Source organism: Opisthocomus hoazin, chromosome 9 (genome assembly GCF_030867145.1).
Source record: "Opisthocomus hoazin isolate bOpiHoa1 chromosome 9, bOpiHoa1.hap1, whole genome shotgun sequence".
NCBI lineage: Eukaryota > Metazoa > Chordata > Aves > Opisthocomiformes > Opisthocomidae > Opisthocomus > Opisthocomus hoazin.
The window spans coordinates 43,908,262-43,924,920 of NC_134422.1; the positions used below are offsets into that span (position 1 = coordinate 43,908,262).

The window sequence follows — 16,659 nt, forward strand, 5'->3', positions numbered from 1 at the left end:
TCTCGGTGCTTAGAGTCATTATCCTGACGGTCTACAAACTGGAGAGGGTGCTCAACTCTTAACACGAAAGTGAAAAGGTTGCTTTTGAGAGCAATTAAAACCCGTCTGGCCCATCAGGGAAGAAGGTATTCTGTAAAAACGAAATGTGACAGGGAAGTTTCATGCCGCCTGCTTTCTACACAATACTATGCTGCGTTAGTTCTCATGCTTTAGATGACTTCTTCCTTTTCACCTTCTCTTCCTAGCAAACCAGGAGGCTTAATGCTTCAGTATCCGAAGCCACTGTTTCAGGCACTCTCTCACACAGACTACACCAAGTATCTCAGATTCTTCCACAGCACCAACATTCTTCAGTGACACTTTTCCTTCCTACACAGCTTTTTAACGCTTACTTTTCTCTAGTGTAAATTCATTTTGTAACAATTACCCTCTTTGGTTTCACGGTCAATGCATTAATTTAAGCGATCTCTTTCGGGATGCTCCTTGAAGGCACGTTAACCAGAAAGAATCCATTATGAACAGATTTGTTTGCTGCACATTACACGAGCTGGCTCGAAGCACATAAAATTACAGCTCTAGCTGGAAGGGGATTTCTTTGTTGTCAGTTTTGAAACAGCCAGGAGAACTGCAATCATCATCTTGGAAATCCATCACACGTTTATGATTTAATATTAAGAGAAAAGTATATGCATTTAGGAAGAGATTTAAAACAACTGCATCTTTCTAAAAAATTATTTTTACTGCCACATTTGTCATACACATATCAAGCAAAAAAGCTATGTGTATGCACCACATTTAAAATCAGAACTACACTGTGGGTGATTTGGGGAGTTTGTTTGGGTTTTTTCCTTTTTCTTTAAATTACAAAACTAGAATTTTGACAGTACCTTTGTAATATTCTACATGAAAACTGAAACATCATTTCAGTGTATTATCACAGTTCACGGATTCACAGAGCAGAAAGTAAATATTTCACCCGTTTTCTCAACTGACAACTTTTTTAGAAATACATATGCATTTATGGAAGATGCATTGTTGAAAACCAGTATTTGATACAATAGAATGTTATTTTTTTTCCAACACATTTTTAAAACAACAGCTCCATAAAATACCTTATTTCTGCAATAAACAAGCAGCACTTATTACCATCTCCTTTTCGTGGTTTAACAGGGCCAACTTCTTTTCCAAACTGGAAATCTGCATCCTGTAACAGACCGCTTTCTCCTGGCAGTTCCTCCTCTATCCCACTCTCCGATGAGTGACCGCTCAGTGTCCCTTCATTCCAGTTTTTGTAGTTTTCGTCAGAATTTTTTCTTCTGTGTTCCCTATTTCTTCTGCCCAGTGTTGACTCCAGCTCTGCACTTCCATCAGTGCTTGTTACGTTGCAGGCTTTAGGTTGAGGAACATGTTGCGTTACAAATCCCACAAACTTCTTTCCTCTTCTAGCAGCTTCGTTCACCTGTATTTACGAAAGAAATTTATCTGCAAAGTCATTTTAGAATTGGATGTAACTTTTCAAAAGACTTGTATATGCATGTTCTGTTCTAACTAGACTGCTGATTTTGGAGACCAGAACACACCACACTGTACCACCGGAAGGTGGCTTGTCTTTGTACGCCGCCCGTGTTTCAGAGCAGAAGGAAGTCTGCCAGCATGTATCTGGACTCAGGCCAAGCGAGGTGGCCAGCACTGGTGCTGACCTGACTGCATACAAGCTCCTTCATTTAGAACAAATCCAAAGTATTTTACTTGCTCTGTCGCAGCGATAAGCAGTGTACTGGTGCAATACATAGTACTGCTCCTCTAAATACACAAAGCCAGTCACACTGAAATTACCAACCACTAATACTAGACAGGTATTATTTATCATGATTCATTATCCCCTCGTTCCCTTGGAGGCTACTCAGTTTCATGATTACTGAGAATAGTGAAGAAGCAGAGAAAGGAGGGAGCGAGAAGCAAATTGAAACCCTCTTAACTCTGCTTTCAGCCAGCCTCTGCACTGAAGCCTCGAAACACCACTGCAGAGGATGTCCCACCTGCGGGATGCGGCTGTTCTGGGAGGGGGGGTTTTGGCTGGGGTAAGGAGTGCTGCCATTTAGGAAGGTAATCCCACTGCCATCTTGTGCTCCAAGCTCCTCTGTACAACAAAGGCTTCCCAGGAAAACACAGAAACCCCAGCCCAGAAAGAAGAAACCGCCTGGGAAGTACCGGATTAGTGAGGGCAGAGAGAGAAGGATCTCTACCCACCTAGCTCATGTAAACTATTAACACTCAAACAGCTGATGGTACTACAATCCCTTTTTAGTACCACGATGGGCTGAAGCATTACTATCTGCCACCATTACATATGTACAGCAATGATATGGTATATGTCAATCACTGATTATCTACAGATGCTGCTTCTAAGACACCCAAAGTAATTTTAGATGCGACAATGAACATGCAGAAAGTGAGGTAACGTGACAACCTTTTTCCTGAAATGCCACAAAGTCTTATGGGTTTAGATCTTTGAAAAAAAAAAAAAAATACAAGTAATTTTACTCTCACTGGGAGCATTTTAAAAATAAAATTATTTTCACATGCTACTACTGTTCCGGATTTGCTTGCAAGACGATTACTGTTAATTTCAAGTGTATTTTTCCTTTAAATGTTTGTCTGGTATGCTACATAACCAACCTGACAATACACACACAGTGTAAACATGTAATGGAACCCCATTTTAAATTTGAAACACCTGAAAATTTAAACCCAAGTCATTCAGAAGTTTTAAACACCACCGATAATTTCAAAGACCATTAAAGATCTTCAATACGCTTCCTCCTCTACTTCTTTCCTTGGCAACTAATATGAAAGATATCACTCTAAAGCTTGTAATAACAACAGTTTCCTGTTTCGGTAAGTCTTCAGTTTTGACAAGGAAGTTAAAACACAGAAAGAGCCAGAAGTAGAGCTTGCATTCCAGTGGAAGTTTAGTTTTCTTTAACTATACAGTATTTTCAAAAGCTGTGCCAAGTAAATATTTGATAGTTACTGTGTGTTTTGTATTTCTGCTAAAGAATGAAGAAATCTTTCTTAGAAATTGCAAACATTCATGTTCATTAGGAATACCTTACATAATCAAGAACAACAGAAAACTTCAGATTTATTTTTTAATATTAATTCCAGAAAAAGCTATCATAACAGCATTTTATAAAGGCTCACAGAGTTTAGGCCTGATTCTGCTTGCAGTGATGTAAGTGACTGGTCTCCCAAAGCTTTACAAGGCTCTGAACTAAGTCTTAAATTAGAAAAAGCAACTAGTGAAGAAAAATAGCTCCTTTCGCACCACGAAAAGACTTTGTAGCTTCTATAAAATAAACCAAGGCTAAAATTCAAAACTAAAAAAACCCTCAACCACTAAATATAACTTATATGTATGGTAGAAATAAAAATCTGAAGAGAGGTTTGGAAAAAAAAAAAACACTCTCCATTACCTTTTCTAACAGTTCTTTCACTACCTCATTTGTCAGCGTTTCACACATTAAAGGACATTCCTCAATCACCAGCCTGGGGTGTCTTTGTGCTCTGGGTGCCGCATGCTTCTGGCTGGAACACAGAAAGAAAGAAAGCAGTCTTTGTCAGTAGTCTGCTGCTAACTTGGACAAATCCTTGCATATAGAATTCTTTTCTTTTGGAATAGTTATGAATGAAATCCTGGCAATGCTTCTTCCCACTTTTATCTAGAACTCGGTGGTTTTTGGTGTTTTGTTCCACTTCTCACACAAAGTGGCAGGTACTGTGTATTATGACATCAAGTAAGAATGTTAATATTTAACAGGAATTTCATCTGAAGACTGTTAATAGACATCTTCTGGAAACTAAGTTTCATTGATAAACAGCTCTGATTTTGTAACAAATGAAAAAATATCTGACAATGCAAAAAAATACAAGCCTAAGCTATAAATGCAGCAAGCACAAACCAGATTCAGTTTTCTAGAAAACACACTGAATAGGAGTGGTACTTTTACACTGTTAATATGCTGTTCAGTTCTTGTAACTAAAGCAGCATTGCAGCTATTGCATGAAATACAGTGTAGGCAGATACCAGAACTACAATGCAGTAACAATTACTTTATGAGCAGCAAACACCACAGACAATGCTTGTTCAAGCCAAATGTTCGAGGAGCTCCCTCAAACAAACCATGTTTTACAGAAGCACTACTGGAGTGGCAGGGTGCACCTTCCAACCCATGCCCTTCCAGTCCTCCAAGGGAAAACAAAAGAACCTTTGTCCATCACACTAGGACTCAGGAGAGAAGGGGAAGCATGACAGCTCTTCATGCAAGAAGAAATCCACTTCTAGTTATTCCAAGTAAGAACAAAATGTTATCTTCTTTGCATTCAAAGGAACTAACAATAAAACGTCTTTGTACATTTTCCTTATGATCACACGGTGATTACAATGCAGTGAATACAGGAGAAATGAACAAGACTATGGAGCTGGAACAAACACAAACTCTCGACTCTCCCTTGGAGCCAAAACCAAGCTTCTGTATGCCCCCCAATTGCGGAATGATTATTTCCTTCTGAAGAAGGACAAATAAACTTTCTCTGCTAGTTCACACTTCGTAGGTCATTTTCCCTGAATAATGCTCTTACGGGAAAAGCAAAAACACAGAAATTTTTAACATTAAGAACACACAGACAGGAGAGAATCTCAAGCAGCTTATTACTCTCCTAGTGTTGTGTTTAGTCTTGTATTTGCTGCAGGTTCTAAGACAGATGATACTGTATCACAAAAATGTATTAAAAATAAAAGCGTAAACTAATTTATATTCTCACCAGTTCTGATAGGTGACTTTGGATTTCTGTTTGGACATTTACTAAGGTAATTATTAGCCTATTGTGTGCTTCACATTAATTAAAAAAACATTACTAACATGCTCACCTTTCTAGACAAGGAACAGTTACTCGATTCTGATGCGCTCACTTGAAGTTAATACATTATGCATCTTGAACAATCCACTTACAAATGGCTTCAATAACGGATCAACGCATTCACGTTATTTCACTGTTACCTTAATTTTAATCGTGAAAGCACCACTCGATACATGTGACTTGCAGGGAAACTCCTTCTACGTCCAATTGGCAGTATAACAGGATGAACAGCTCCTACAACATATCCCCTGCTGTAATATTCTTCCACCTTCGATGCTATATCCAGCACAGAACTGATCTTGATAACTTCTGGATTTGAGGAAGCTAAAAGCATTGAAAGCAGAAGAGAAGCACGTTATGCTGTGTATGTCCGTGTACTTTTTGGGTGAGTTCTTTTTATAAAAACCACACAAAATCTATCCCAAGACATTTACTAAATAGCTACAGTGCCATTTATACAAGAAAAGCAGATTCACAGCTGATTCAGCAGTATTCAGCTAGTTGAAGTACGTATTTTTACAAGTTAATATGATCTATTTTTAATCTATTTGGCAACGCTTTCTGTTGGATCTAGCTCTGCCAACCTACTTTAAGAGCTGCATCAACATCTAAACACACAATAGGTCTGAACTTAACAAAACAACTACTTTGTCTAGCCAAAGCCTTAAAATTAGTGAAGCAGTATCCTTCAACCCTAGCTGTGAGGTAAGCTCCCATACAATGAATGTAAGCCTAGAACAGTTGTTTGTTTTTCTTAAACCCTTTTTTTGGATCCCTTAGAAGTGATCTGTGAATTGCAGGTTGACATTTTAATATAGTCCCAACTCCTTTCACCAGCAGACCTAAGTACACGTCACCTAAGTTAGCTGTGGGGTGTCACTAATTTCTAAGGAGGATCCCTCCGAGTGTGTGCAAACATTTCCAATCAACAGGCAACAGCTAGGTACTACATAGGTGTTGGGGGAAACTACACAGATAAAGGGAGAACTTTCCAGAGAACTTTTTGAATGGTCTGATCCACAGTTTTTGCACAGAGAAAAGGAAGATTCCTCACTGGCAAGAGACAACATTCTCCACCACGGTAAGTCTGATGGTCAGTACCTCCTGTTCCCCTCAGCTCCAGCTGGAATTGCAGATGCTCTCAGAGCCTCTACAAAGCAAGAAACCAGCACTCATACACAGACAGTAACTTAAGAGTAAGTTTGCCAGCATGTATTTGCCAAAGTTTTCATCCTTTGCATACATGAATTCGCATGACAAGACAGCTTGGCTTGGAATTTGATGGTCTCTGTCAGTGACCCTTGATGCTGGCGATGTACTTTTGTGTTCTGATGGGTCCCCTCTCTACAACACTTGCAGTGCGTTAAGACCAGTGTTCAACTGTATTAAAGGATGCCTCAGCTGGAATTAAGTGACCTCACAATACAGATCCAAACTTTTTAACATGCCGCTTTAAACATTCCCTTTCAAGCCATATAATAAACTGAAAACAATACGCTAATTCTCTTTTGATGCTGTAATTTTTAAAAAATGCTATACAAAAAAAGAACAGATAAATGCAATGACATAACTCTCACTTGCCACTTGGTAAATGTGTTCTTTAAGAGTTAATTACAAGTTCTTACATCCTCTTATCTACCTGCCCTATATTGTGGGTGTGCAATAGGAAGGAGTTTAAGGACTTATCCCAGACACAGCAAGTCAAAGTCCTACCTATCCTACTTGTTTAAAATACCACAAAACAGATATATGAATCTTTAGTTTACCCAAATCTTTTATTCTAGTACACTTAATTAGAATTCTGCTGGTTCATGAGTGTCGTGTCCTGTAAAACATCAATCTCTGTACAGCCTCACCACTATGAAATGGGGCTAATACTGATTCTACATATATTACGGAGGGCTTTTTTTTTTTAAAAAAACAAACAAACAGCCCCCCCCCCAATGTTTTACAACACTTAAATGCTTTTAAGTATCAGCTCTTACTAAAGGGGAAAAGGAATGGAACCCTACTTTGCTTGTCGCTCTAAGAGCCTTAACAGCTCAGAAAATGCTATCAAGAGAAACCTGAACAACGTGTACTGTGGGAAATACAGGGTACCAAAAAGCATCATGAAAATATATATTGATGGTTTATTGCTGATAACTAGCAAACTCAACCTATTAATGTAAACTCTGCCATTGTCAGTGATAGGGACTGGGCTGTTGCACTTTCTTGTGCTACCATGCCTGCTTTTTTCATTTTTAAGCAGATAGTACATCACAGCTCGCCCTTTCATAGACAAATGCTATTTTGCCCTTAGTAATGCCTCCATCCCATGATTCCACTCAGAGTAAATCCAGGAGACATTAAATATGTGTTGATGAAATAACTGCTCTACAGCCTGCAAGCCAAAAAAGCAGGAATGTATGCAATGGGATCATCACTTCACTCATTTTGCATTTTTCACTAAGAAAATGTCCCTCCTGATGTGCTGTCAACAGATGGCCAACATACTTTTACAAATAACAGAACTACAGCTAACCTGCTAGCTGTATAGTAAACTTCAGATGCATGATATTTAGTGACAACAAAACAGCTACTTCATACACATTCATGCTGTTATTCAGAGCAACAAGGACTTGACAGCATTTCATCTTCATCGGCTGCATCCATATTCCTTCTTTTCCCTAATAGAAGAGTTGTGGAAAAGCCATAAGCATTCTGCTCAAGTAAGAGTATTTAAACTATCCCTACGTTATGGTTAAGCTGACCTCAAAAAATAACAGCTGTTTTTGTAACCAAGATATGTCTCATGATTGAGACAGTAGAATTTACAATCCTTGACAGGCATTTAAAATTACACTGCAGTCCACTGCTCCCTTTCCTTTGCACTATTCAATACCACCAAAATAAAAGACTGGCTGTAGTTTTATTGTTCAGGATTCTCTTGATGCAGAGGAACCTCCACAGAACTCAAAACTGATTTTTACAGTAGGGATAGGGGTATTTTGGGGACCAGGAGTGGGGAAGCCAATGTACAATACACTGCTGATAACTAGTTAAGATGTGCAGGGACTCCAGCCAGTGAATTTAGACTATAGCACAACTGACCTAATCTGCATTGTGGCTTGGGAGAAGATCAGGGACCCCTGAAAGTCTCCCCAGCAGGCTCTATTCAACTTCACATAGCATAATCTGATGAAGCAGAGAATAAGGCATATTGCATTGAAATAATGCATTTATGCTTGCTATGCTTTTATTTTAATGCAGGACATAGCTTACTGTAGGATCTTATAAAGGATACTAAGTGCAGATTTTCTGTTTTACTTGGTGCCAGATCCAGTGGTAACAAGCCATCCAGGTAAACAGAAATCTCAGATGCTGAGGCAAGATCTTGCTCTGGAAATGAGCAGACACACAGTGCCATGAAGGCATAACACAACTCGACAACAGAGTGAAAACTAACCTTGGTCTCAAGTGACAAAAGGCTCTCATTTAGGTTTCATTTAGCCAAAGAATATTCAAGTAGCAACAAGTCTGTGAGCAAGTTGATTGGTGTAGAGAAAAAAAGTGCCCAACACACTCCCCACAGTACTTCAGCCAACCTCCATGTTTCATAAGCAAACAGAATTCAGAAATGCCTCCACGACAGTAGATACACCATTTTTTCTGTATTCATTATTTTAGCTCTAAAAACTAAAGACCCCAAACAAAAAATATTTTAAGGTCAAATACACACACAGCCAGAACCATTCAACAGAGAGATACCCGCATTCACAAATCCAATTGCTTACAGCTAGAAACCTAAAAAAGTTAGGCAGCTACCTGGAACTGATCTCACTGTTATTTAGCACTCTTAACTCCACAATAAATCACTGAAGCTAAGCACTTTTGTATACCAGACTAATCAGGAGAAAATGAACCTTTACTGCTGTACTGATAGGTTATTAAAATAATAGAGATGCAACTTTATTTGCACTTGATATGCTTTTTCTTAAAATTCACAGCCATCGTTACAAATTCTTTACAGAACACTTCCAGAAACTTGTTACTTTAAAGCACAGCAAAACTATCCAGAACTAAATGCTCTTGAGTAAAAAAAAAAACAAATTATTATCCTTTCTATTATCAGTAAATTAGTAGGTAATCCATGTATGCATTAGGTAGCCCAGCTTTATTTCCAGTATGTTACCACTACTTGCTCAACACAAAGTTTTGTTAATACAAAAAAGAACAGGGCAGTGAGAAACTCTTTATTTATGTAAATAAGCAAGCAACAAATACAGCAGGATGCCAAGTACTGTAACTTAGTACAATGTGGCTTCTATCAGTACTTTGCAGTTGTTCAATGAACAGACTGACATACTTTAAATAAACTACTACAGTATTCAGAGTTAAAACTAACCAGAGGCCAAGTTCTGTTTATGAAAAAGTTCCCCAAAATGTAACAAGACATGCACTTACACTTTCTCCCTTTATCAAACCCTGCTAGCAACTGCATTTACTTCAGCTCCTTGTTACTAAGGATTTCCAGTAGATTGGGTTGTTATGAACTGCAATTCACTACAAAGTGAGCCCAGAACCGAGCTGTCTGTTCTCCGAGGGCAGCCATCTGGGCTTGTTTACGTTTTCAGCTTTGTGGAACAGGGAGTTGCTCTGTTAGGGACGGGACACCCTCGGGAAGGAAGTATCCCACAGAGCACTGTCTGCCTCTAGCTACGCATACAAATTTTGTTTCATTTTGGTCACGATTTCAAAAGACTATTCAGCAACTACAAGTAAAGCATTTGGAAAAATACAGTAAGATGAGACTGTAAGACTCTTACTAAAATATCTACCAATAGACTATCGTGGGCATAAGAGGGGAAACTACTCCTGGTACACAACTAAGAAACAGACTCACTTCTGCATAAAGTCAGGACAATGACAGCCTGTTTTCGGAAGCTGAATGCATTTTAAAAAAGCTTATTCAAGTAATGCTCAGGCACATTGTATTTTCTGAACTGTCACACTGAATTCCAACAACCATTACCCAAAGTGAGTATGGGTGGCAGTGTCTGACTCACAGGAAACTTGGAAAATCTCTAACAGTTTTTTAGCCAGCTTCCTTAACAAGGACAGCTGTGTAATTTAGAGGGTCTGGTTGTTAGAAATAAATACTTCAGTAGTTTCTATTGTAATTTTATCTAAGTGAGAACCTTTGTCATGATCTGTGTTTCAAAATAAAAGTCTTCTGTTTGGCTAGCTTTGATAGAAGTACCTAAGATTTACTGCAAGTCAAACACGACAGAACTAAGCTGAATCCTATTCCTTGCTTCCTCATAATAGTAAAGATATAACATAAAGAGATACCTTCTAAAGTAAAATCCAGCAATACATATTCATAAGCAGAATCCGTCTTTGTTTCAACTTGTGGTCTCTTCAATGTAGAAAAGATTTTTCCAGGGCTGCTATCATCTGGGTCTTCCAGCTTTCTCAGTCCGCACCCCATGGCAAGATCTGCAAATGATTAAATCTCAGGAAAAGGTGGGGGGAGCAAGATCTGTCGCTCTCACTACGGGGAGAAAAAAGTCACCAAATTATTCCCCTCGATTTTGTTTCCTATTAGCCGTAAATCCAAATACGGAAAAAGTCTGGTTCCCAAATCAAAAAGCGAAGGTACTTTCCATTCATTTTTAATATAGAAACAGCAAGCCCGTGACGCTTTCAAGCTACAGACTCGGTAAGAGTAGGCTGGATTTCACAGCAAGTTGGAGCTGCTACAAACTAGCCGAGATTTTCCATGCCACGTCAGTTTACAGCCAGCCCCCTATCAGTGCTCTCTGCAGAGGACACCAATGGTGCTTTGTTTGTCCTGCCAGACCGACGGGGTGAGGGGGGGCGGCAGGGGGAAGAAGAACTGAAAAAGAAAGTTAGAGAGAAACTTGTCTGTAGTTACTTACCTCCAGAAGTTCTACTCAACTGCAGCAGAAAGTCAGTGGGGAAAAAAGCAAATTAGTCAGAATGAAAGAATGAGAAGAGAGCCTCAGAATGGTTGGAGACGAAAATCATTTCCAGAAAGGAAGTCAGCTTCAAGAGGAAATTGCTTCTGGCATCTCAAAGGGTAGAAAAGTAAATGAAAAGCAGTTTAGTCCTTATTTTAGATTTCAAAGTTTGGGTCCTATTTCCTTTCCACAGGAACTTTCTTCCAGAGGAAAAAAAAACCCATGAACACAGCACAATATATTGTAATAACGTAAAAATACGTTGTAAAGAAATCTCCTGTCAAGAAAATCAGTAAGAATCTACATCGCTAAAAATCAACTTACGTAATTGGTTTTGATAAACACCAAAAACCAACACTGAGATATTCCTCATTTCAAATCAGAAAGACTTTTTCAGTGTTCTGTATAAATACAGTTACAAGACTCTGTTCCCCATTTTTCATGGGTATTGAACAACTGAAATCCTCTTCTCCTCTGTCAGGCTGACCTCAGCTAGTACAGCCATGACTTTCAACCCTGTTTCATAATTAGACTTTTAAGTCCTGAAAATTCAGTGTAATTTTAAGGGCTGTCCTCACTCTTACATTAACTACCACAAGTCACTTGTATCTGTTCAGCACTCGATACAGATCATGGTAGTGCATGAAGAAAAAAAAACAAACAGCGATTGACTTTAAGGCCCTGTTACCGTTGGGGTAGGCAATTAGAAAGCTTACCTTTTTATTTTCAGACTGCATCTAGAGAAATTAAGAGTCATCTAGCAAAAAACAGAGATTCATAATACCGTTTTGGATGAAAGGAACTGTACCTTTGAATTTAAAAAGCTTTCTACTTTTTTTTTTTCACTGAAAAATATTATCTTATAAAAATGCCCACATTTTCTACAATCAGTGACTGCAAGTTAGGCAATAACGTTTCGTGGTTTTCTTCCTGTGCTACTGCAAGCAAAGTCATCTAACTTTCACTTAAGTAGCTTAACGGGAATGGTAAGTCTGCAGACTGCATCCCCTTCGAAATCCACATTAAAGTTACTTAGCTCTGGAAGAACTTAAGTATCACTGAGCGCAGAGCTTAGGACTGAAGTTGTAATTATTGCATACAGTCTTTAACACAAGCTCCCAGGTGCTGAAACCAAAAGAAAAACCCCTCAGCATTGTCTTGATTAAAACCTGGAAAAACATACTAACCGAGCAGGATTCTTCAGCTTCCCGCATGTCTGCTTACACAGAAATCACTCCCAAACACTGTTTTTTTTGTTTGTTTTGGTGTTTTTTTTTCTTTCAGTAAAGGTCATCCCTGAGTTGTTACTACACCAGACACTTGTAAACTGTCCACTCAGCCTCGAGGATCCTGCTGCTTCATCCCACAGAGTCCTTAAGCTCCATTGAAACCATGCGTATAAAGCCACAGCATGACTAAGATACCTCCAAGTCAAACAACTTCTTGCAGCACTAGTCTAGTTGCCAGCTAGTTGTCTTTTTCCCTTACCTAAAGACAGCTGCATTTTTACATTAAAAATGAGGCCAGAATATTGCATTTTGAGCTCTTCATGACACAACATAAACTGTATTTCCACCCTCTCACCAAGACAGCAGTTTTCACAGTATAAACAAATTCTCACGACACCAACACAGAAACTGTGTTATGAATAAAAACAATGGTGCTTATTTTGGGTAACACTAGGTTAGTTAAGTAGTTACAAGCTTCCAAGCTGGAAGTCAGTCAACAGTTGCTATTGCAGGCATGACTCAAACGTGACTAGACTGAACTAATGAAACCAAAGATCCCACGTGTCAGAATCAACAAAACAAAACCAACCAAGAGCTACAGCAGCATCCCTCACAGGAGTTCAAAACTGCATCAAACCACCTGAATGAATCTGGATTGTAAGATTCCTGGACTAAAAAGCTACTTAAGGAACTGCCTGAATAGCCACAGTATCATGTTGCAAGGTGGATGTAAGCTACAAAACAGTCCACTTCCCATGACCAAAAATGCACAGGCTCTGGGAACTGATATCGGAGAACAGATCCCTAAAACTATGCTGGGATTCACCGAGGTGTGGCAGTCACAGCAACCCCCTCTGAAAGAGCCACGGGACTCATTCACTGAGGCTTGACACAATTTTTAGACTTTTAAAAAGGCAACGAGAGCTGAACAATGGACCAATATAATCCAAAGGAACTACACTTCCGTGGAAGGCTTCCAGGATCCCCCTATGGTTTTCATCCTGATGAAGTGGAAAAATGACACAAAGATGGCAAAAGAGCAGCACACCAACAGGAGCGCCTGCCCAGCGCCCGACTATCGACTGTCTTCCAGCAGTGCAGGACGAGAGGAAGCAGCAGCTCTGCACACTAGTTTTGACCAGACAGCGAGACGAGCCTTGCCATCTGCCCACACCTCAGGGCTGTTCCTGTCTCTTGGCTCATGACATACTTTGTTCCCTGTTGTCAGTGTCACGGGAAGTTTGAAAACATTTGTGTGGGAGGCATCTTTGTCTTGTTACATTACTAAACTTACTGAATGTAAGGACATCATCTGATGCCTGAAACTGATGTTTTGAAATAGATGTCCCTCTGTTCCTGACTCCATGCTGAGCTGCTCATTAGTAACGTCACTGACATCCAAGCCAGGCGCTTTGTCTACAGCACTGGTGCCAAATAAAAGTGGTCTTGGCAGCCCTTTTTGACAAACTTTCTTTTACTAGAATTAGAGAGACAACATTGTTTTTGGAACATCTGTGATAAACTGACTTGAATACAAAGCCTACTTACAAGCATGCCTTCTCTTCTCCAAAACCAAGTATTACCTGCAAAAACCATTTAATTACAGTTTAAATTTTGCCTCCTCTAATATCTTAAAAAAAAGAAAATCAGGAATGGGAGATAATACTTGGTAGTAGTATGTTCTTTTTGCAAGTCATTTCAGCTTCCTGCTGATTAAAATCATAAAATATATAGAAAATTATGAAAATAGTGCAGGTACACAGAAGATTTTCCTTGTCCATGTACACACAATATCAAAATAAAAGCTATAAATAATAAACAAAAACTGAGGGGAAACTCAAGCATTTAGTTTTTAGTCAAGAAAGATAAGCTACTGGATCTGCAGTTCATAGAGTCAGCTAGGATCCATAGCAAGTGTTTCCTTACATAAATCTTTCTGACTAGAATACATGTCAGTATGTTAAAAGCAAAAGGAATCATAATGCTGTAACGATACGTTAACTTCAAAAAGCTTCAAAAGAAGCACTACTTTATTTTAAATTTTAAAATGTAGATCATGGATTTCGTAAGAAGGGCTATAAAATTTTTAAGCAGTGTCGCAATAATGACAAATGACTCCTGCTCAATCACATCACTTATAACCGGCTGCAGCTTCTGTGAGCAGAACACCTCCCACTTTCCAGCCTGTTCGGCCACCACTGGGACAAAAGCATCAGTGGCAGCACATCTCTGGGAAGGCTACTCACTCAAAACATTGTAACTGATGAGCCTACCTGGAATCAATTCACTATTACAAGCTGCACAGCCTTTAAAGATTCATTCCTATGCTCAAGGTTAATAAAAAAGTAGGGAGCATCAGAAATACAAATACCTTAAAACTGTACCAGTTACCTAAAGAATAAGTTATTGTTATTTATAAAGATCTCACTAGAACCCAAAGTGACTCCGCTAACAAGCAACAGAAGGGATAACTCTTCGTTCCTCTGACAAAGTCAAAACTTAAAATAGAGTTTGGACTAAACATGTTTCCCACTTGGGGTCATAACCACCCATGTTTGCAGCTCAAAGGCACATAAGAGCACCACTTAAAAAAAAAAAATCAGCATTATTATCTGCAATAGATCACGCGCCACTGACACAGAATGTTTTCACCAGAGGACAGACACGTTAATAAGATAAAGGGACAAACTGCAAACACAAGCTAAATTAGTCAGATTTCTCCAGAATCTGAGGCTATCTGAACAGCTATAGGACTCAAAACCAATGCATTAAAAAAATTTAAGTATTAATCATCTGCAATTGCAACACTTTTGAACTTCACAGTTCCTCTCTGCACTTCTCTTTAGGCATACTTCCTGTGTTTTACAACGCAAGGCGAATGTAGAGGCTTGGCTTGGGAGAGGGTCACGATAGAGAGAGGAAAAAAAAAAATTCATCAGAAAAATTCTGAAATTCAGTTGTCATTTTTCCACATTCCCACTCCCAAGAACTGTAATTCAAGCAAAACACTGACATTTAGTTATTTCTGTAGAATGATTTGATTAAAACTGTTTTGTCCATACTTTAAAGATGTTAAGAAAGTAGCAGTGTTCCATTCTGAGGGCTCCTTGGTTTGGCAACTTTTTAGGTTTGTTTCCTTCGCCCTATATTTTTTTTTTTCCTTTGAAGGAACAATTTTGTGACTGTAACAGGAACACAGTCTGGTTGAACATGTTAACTTGAGCAGAAAAGCCAGCTTTTCCGCAATAATACTTAATGTTGTAAAAATAAAAGAGATGACAATAGTTTGTTTTGATGACTGCAAAAGCATAGTTTAATGATAAAAGTTCATAAATTCCATTTTTCTAAACCTGTATTTAAACTACTCATCGATGCTACAATTAAACAAAAGTTATAATCCAAACAGTAGATAAGCACCAATTTGAATTAAACTTTTAGTTACCAACCCAGAACTTTACCAGAAGTTACAAACCACAGAAACTTGTTTATTATTGCTATATTACAAGTAGTTTCAACAGAAAGAGCTTTTGATTTGTAAAATTGTTAACAGTTCCCTAAAATGAGACCTACAAATTTATTAAGCTTTTATCTATACACATCCACAGCATCTCACTTCTCAAGGCTGCAGTAACTAGATCATCCGTCTCTGCAACAGAGTACCAAACAACACAGCCATGCGACCAACTAAAATCACGCGTTCTAGACTGAAACTGGATGTTCTAGTTCATCTGCCTTAAAACAACTGGACATACTATGAGCAGTATTCTGTTACCCTTTAATGTACATAGACTGCAGCCCCACTGGCAGAAGTGCAAAATTACCATTGCAAGGCCCTCAAAATTACAGTTTCAATACTACTTTAAATTATTTGCCCCTCAAAATGTCTAAGCAGGCCTTACAAGACCTACACTTTCCCATTACATCTTAGCTACATTAATAAACATTGTTAAAATGAGAGCTGGTTTGCTTTCTGTATTTTTATTTGGATTTTCTGCACAACAGCTCATAAGGATTTGTGTAGGGGATTGCACACGTATCAAGACACTAGCATTGTATTTCGGATCCTTAAAATACTGATTTAAACAGTGTATTTTTTACTTAAGTAGGAAATAAACTTTTATACCAGGTGAACTGAAACTACTGTAGTACTTCAACATTACAAAGCCACAAACCTATTGTACTGTAATTTTTAATGTAAAAAACTATTTTACACCCATACAACTTCTCACATCTTAGAACTACGTTAAATACAAACATTTCAAGAGAGCCACATGTTCTGCTAGTTTTTGCTCAGTTACTATTGGAATGCAGTTTACTCACTGACTTTGTACTAACTGTTTTGAAAAGTGAATTTCAGCAAGCAAGGAATTGCCAATATGAAAATTGTAAACAGTTTTTCAGGGATCATGAATGGACTTCTGATACTTTTAGAAGATTAGAAGCAGCAGAACCGAAAATGTTAGTGAACTAGAGAGAACTTTGGCAACTTTCCTGCCTATCTACAGGTTTTTATCCTGTGTTACCTAATAGAGGATGTTCTAACT

The 16,659-nt window shown here is 38.5% G+C and overlaps 1 protein-coding gene across 4 annotated transcripts in view; it reads right to left on the bottom strand.

Annotated features, from left to right (window-relative positions):
* Positions 1 to 10,879, bottom strand: part of RFTN2 (raftlin family member 2) — a 35,765-nt gene extending 24,886 nt beyond the window's left edge. For 2 of the 4 annotated variants that reach the window (XM_075430555.1, XM_075430554.1), the window contains exons 1-4: positions 10,255 to 10,698; positions 5,061 to 5,244; positions 3,477 to 3,588; positions 1,147 to 1,459 (exon numbers count right to left, since the gene is read on the bottom strand). In XM_075430555.1, coding sequence (XP_075286670.1) covers positions 1,147 to 1,459; positions 3,477 to 3,588; positions 5,061 to 5,244; positions 10,255 to 10,393 — 748 coding nt within the window. In that variant the 5' untranslated portion in view covers positions 10,394 to 10,698. Of the gene's footprint in view, positions 1 to 1,146; positions 1,460 to 3,476; positions 3,589 to 5,060; positions 5,245 to 9,366; positions 9,509 to 10,254; positions 10,699 to 10,844 lie in introns of those variants that run through there. The other 2 variants (XM_075430553.1, XM_075430556.1) reach the window with 2 other exon arrangements.
* Between the last annotated feature and the right edge of the window lie 5,780 nt (positions 10,880 to 16,659).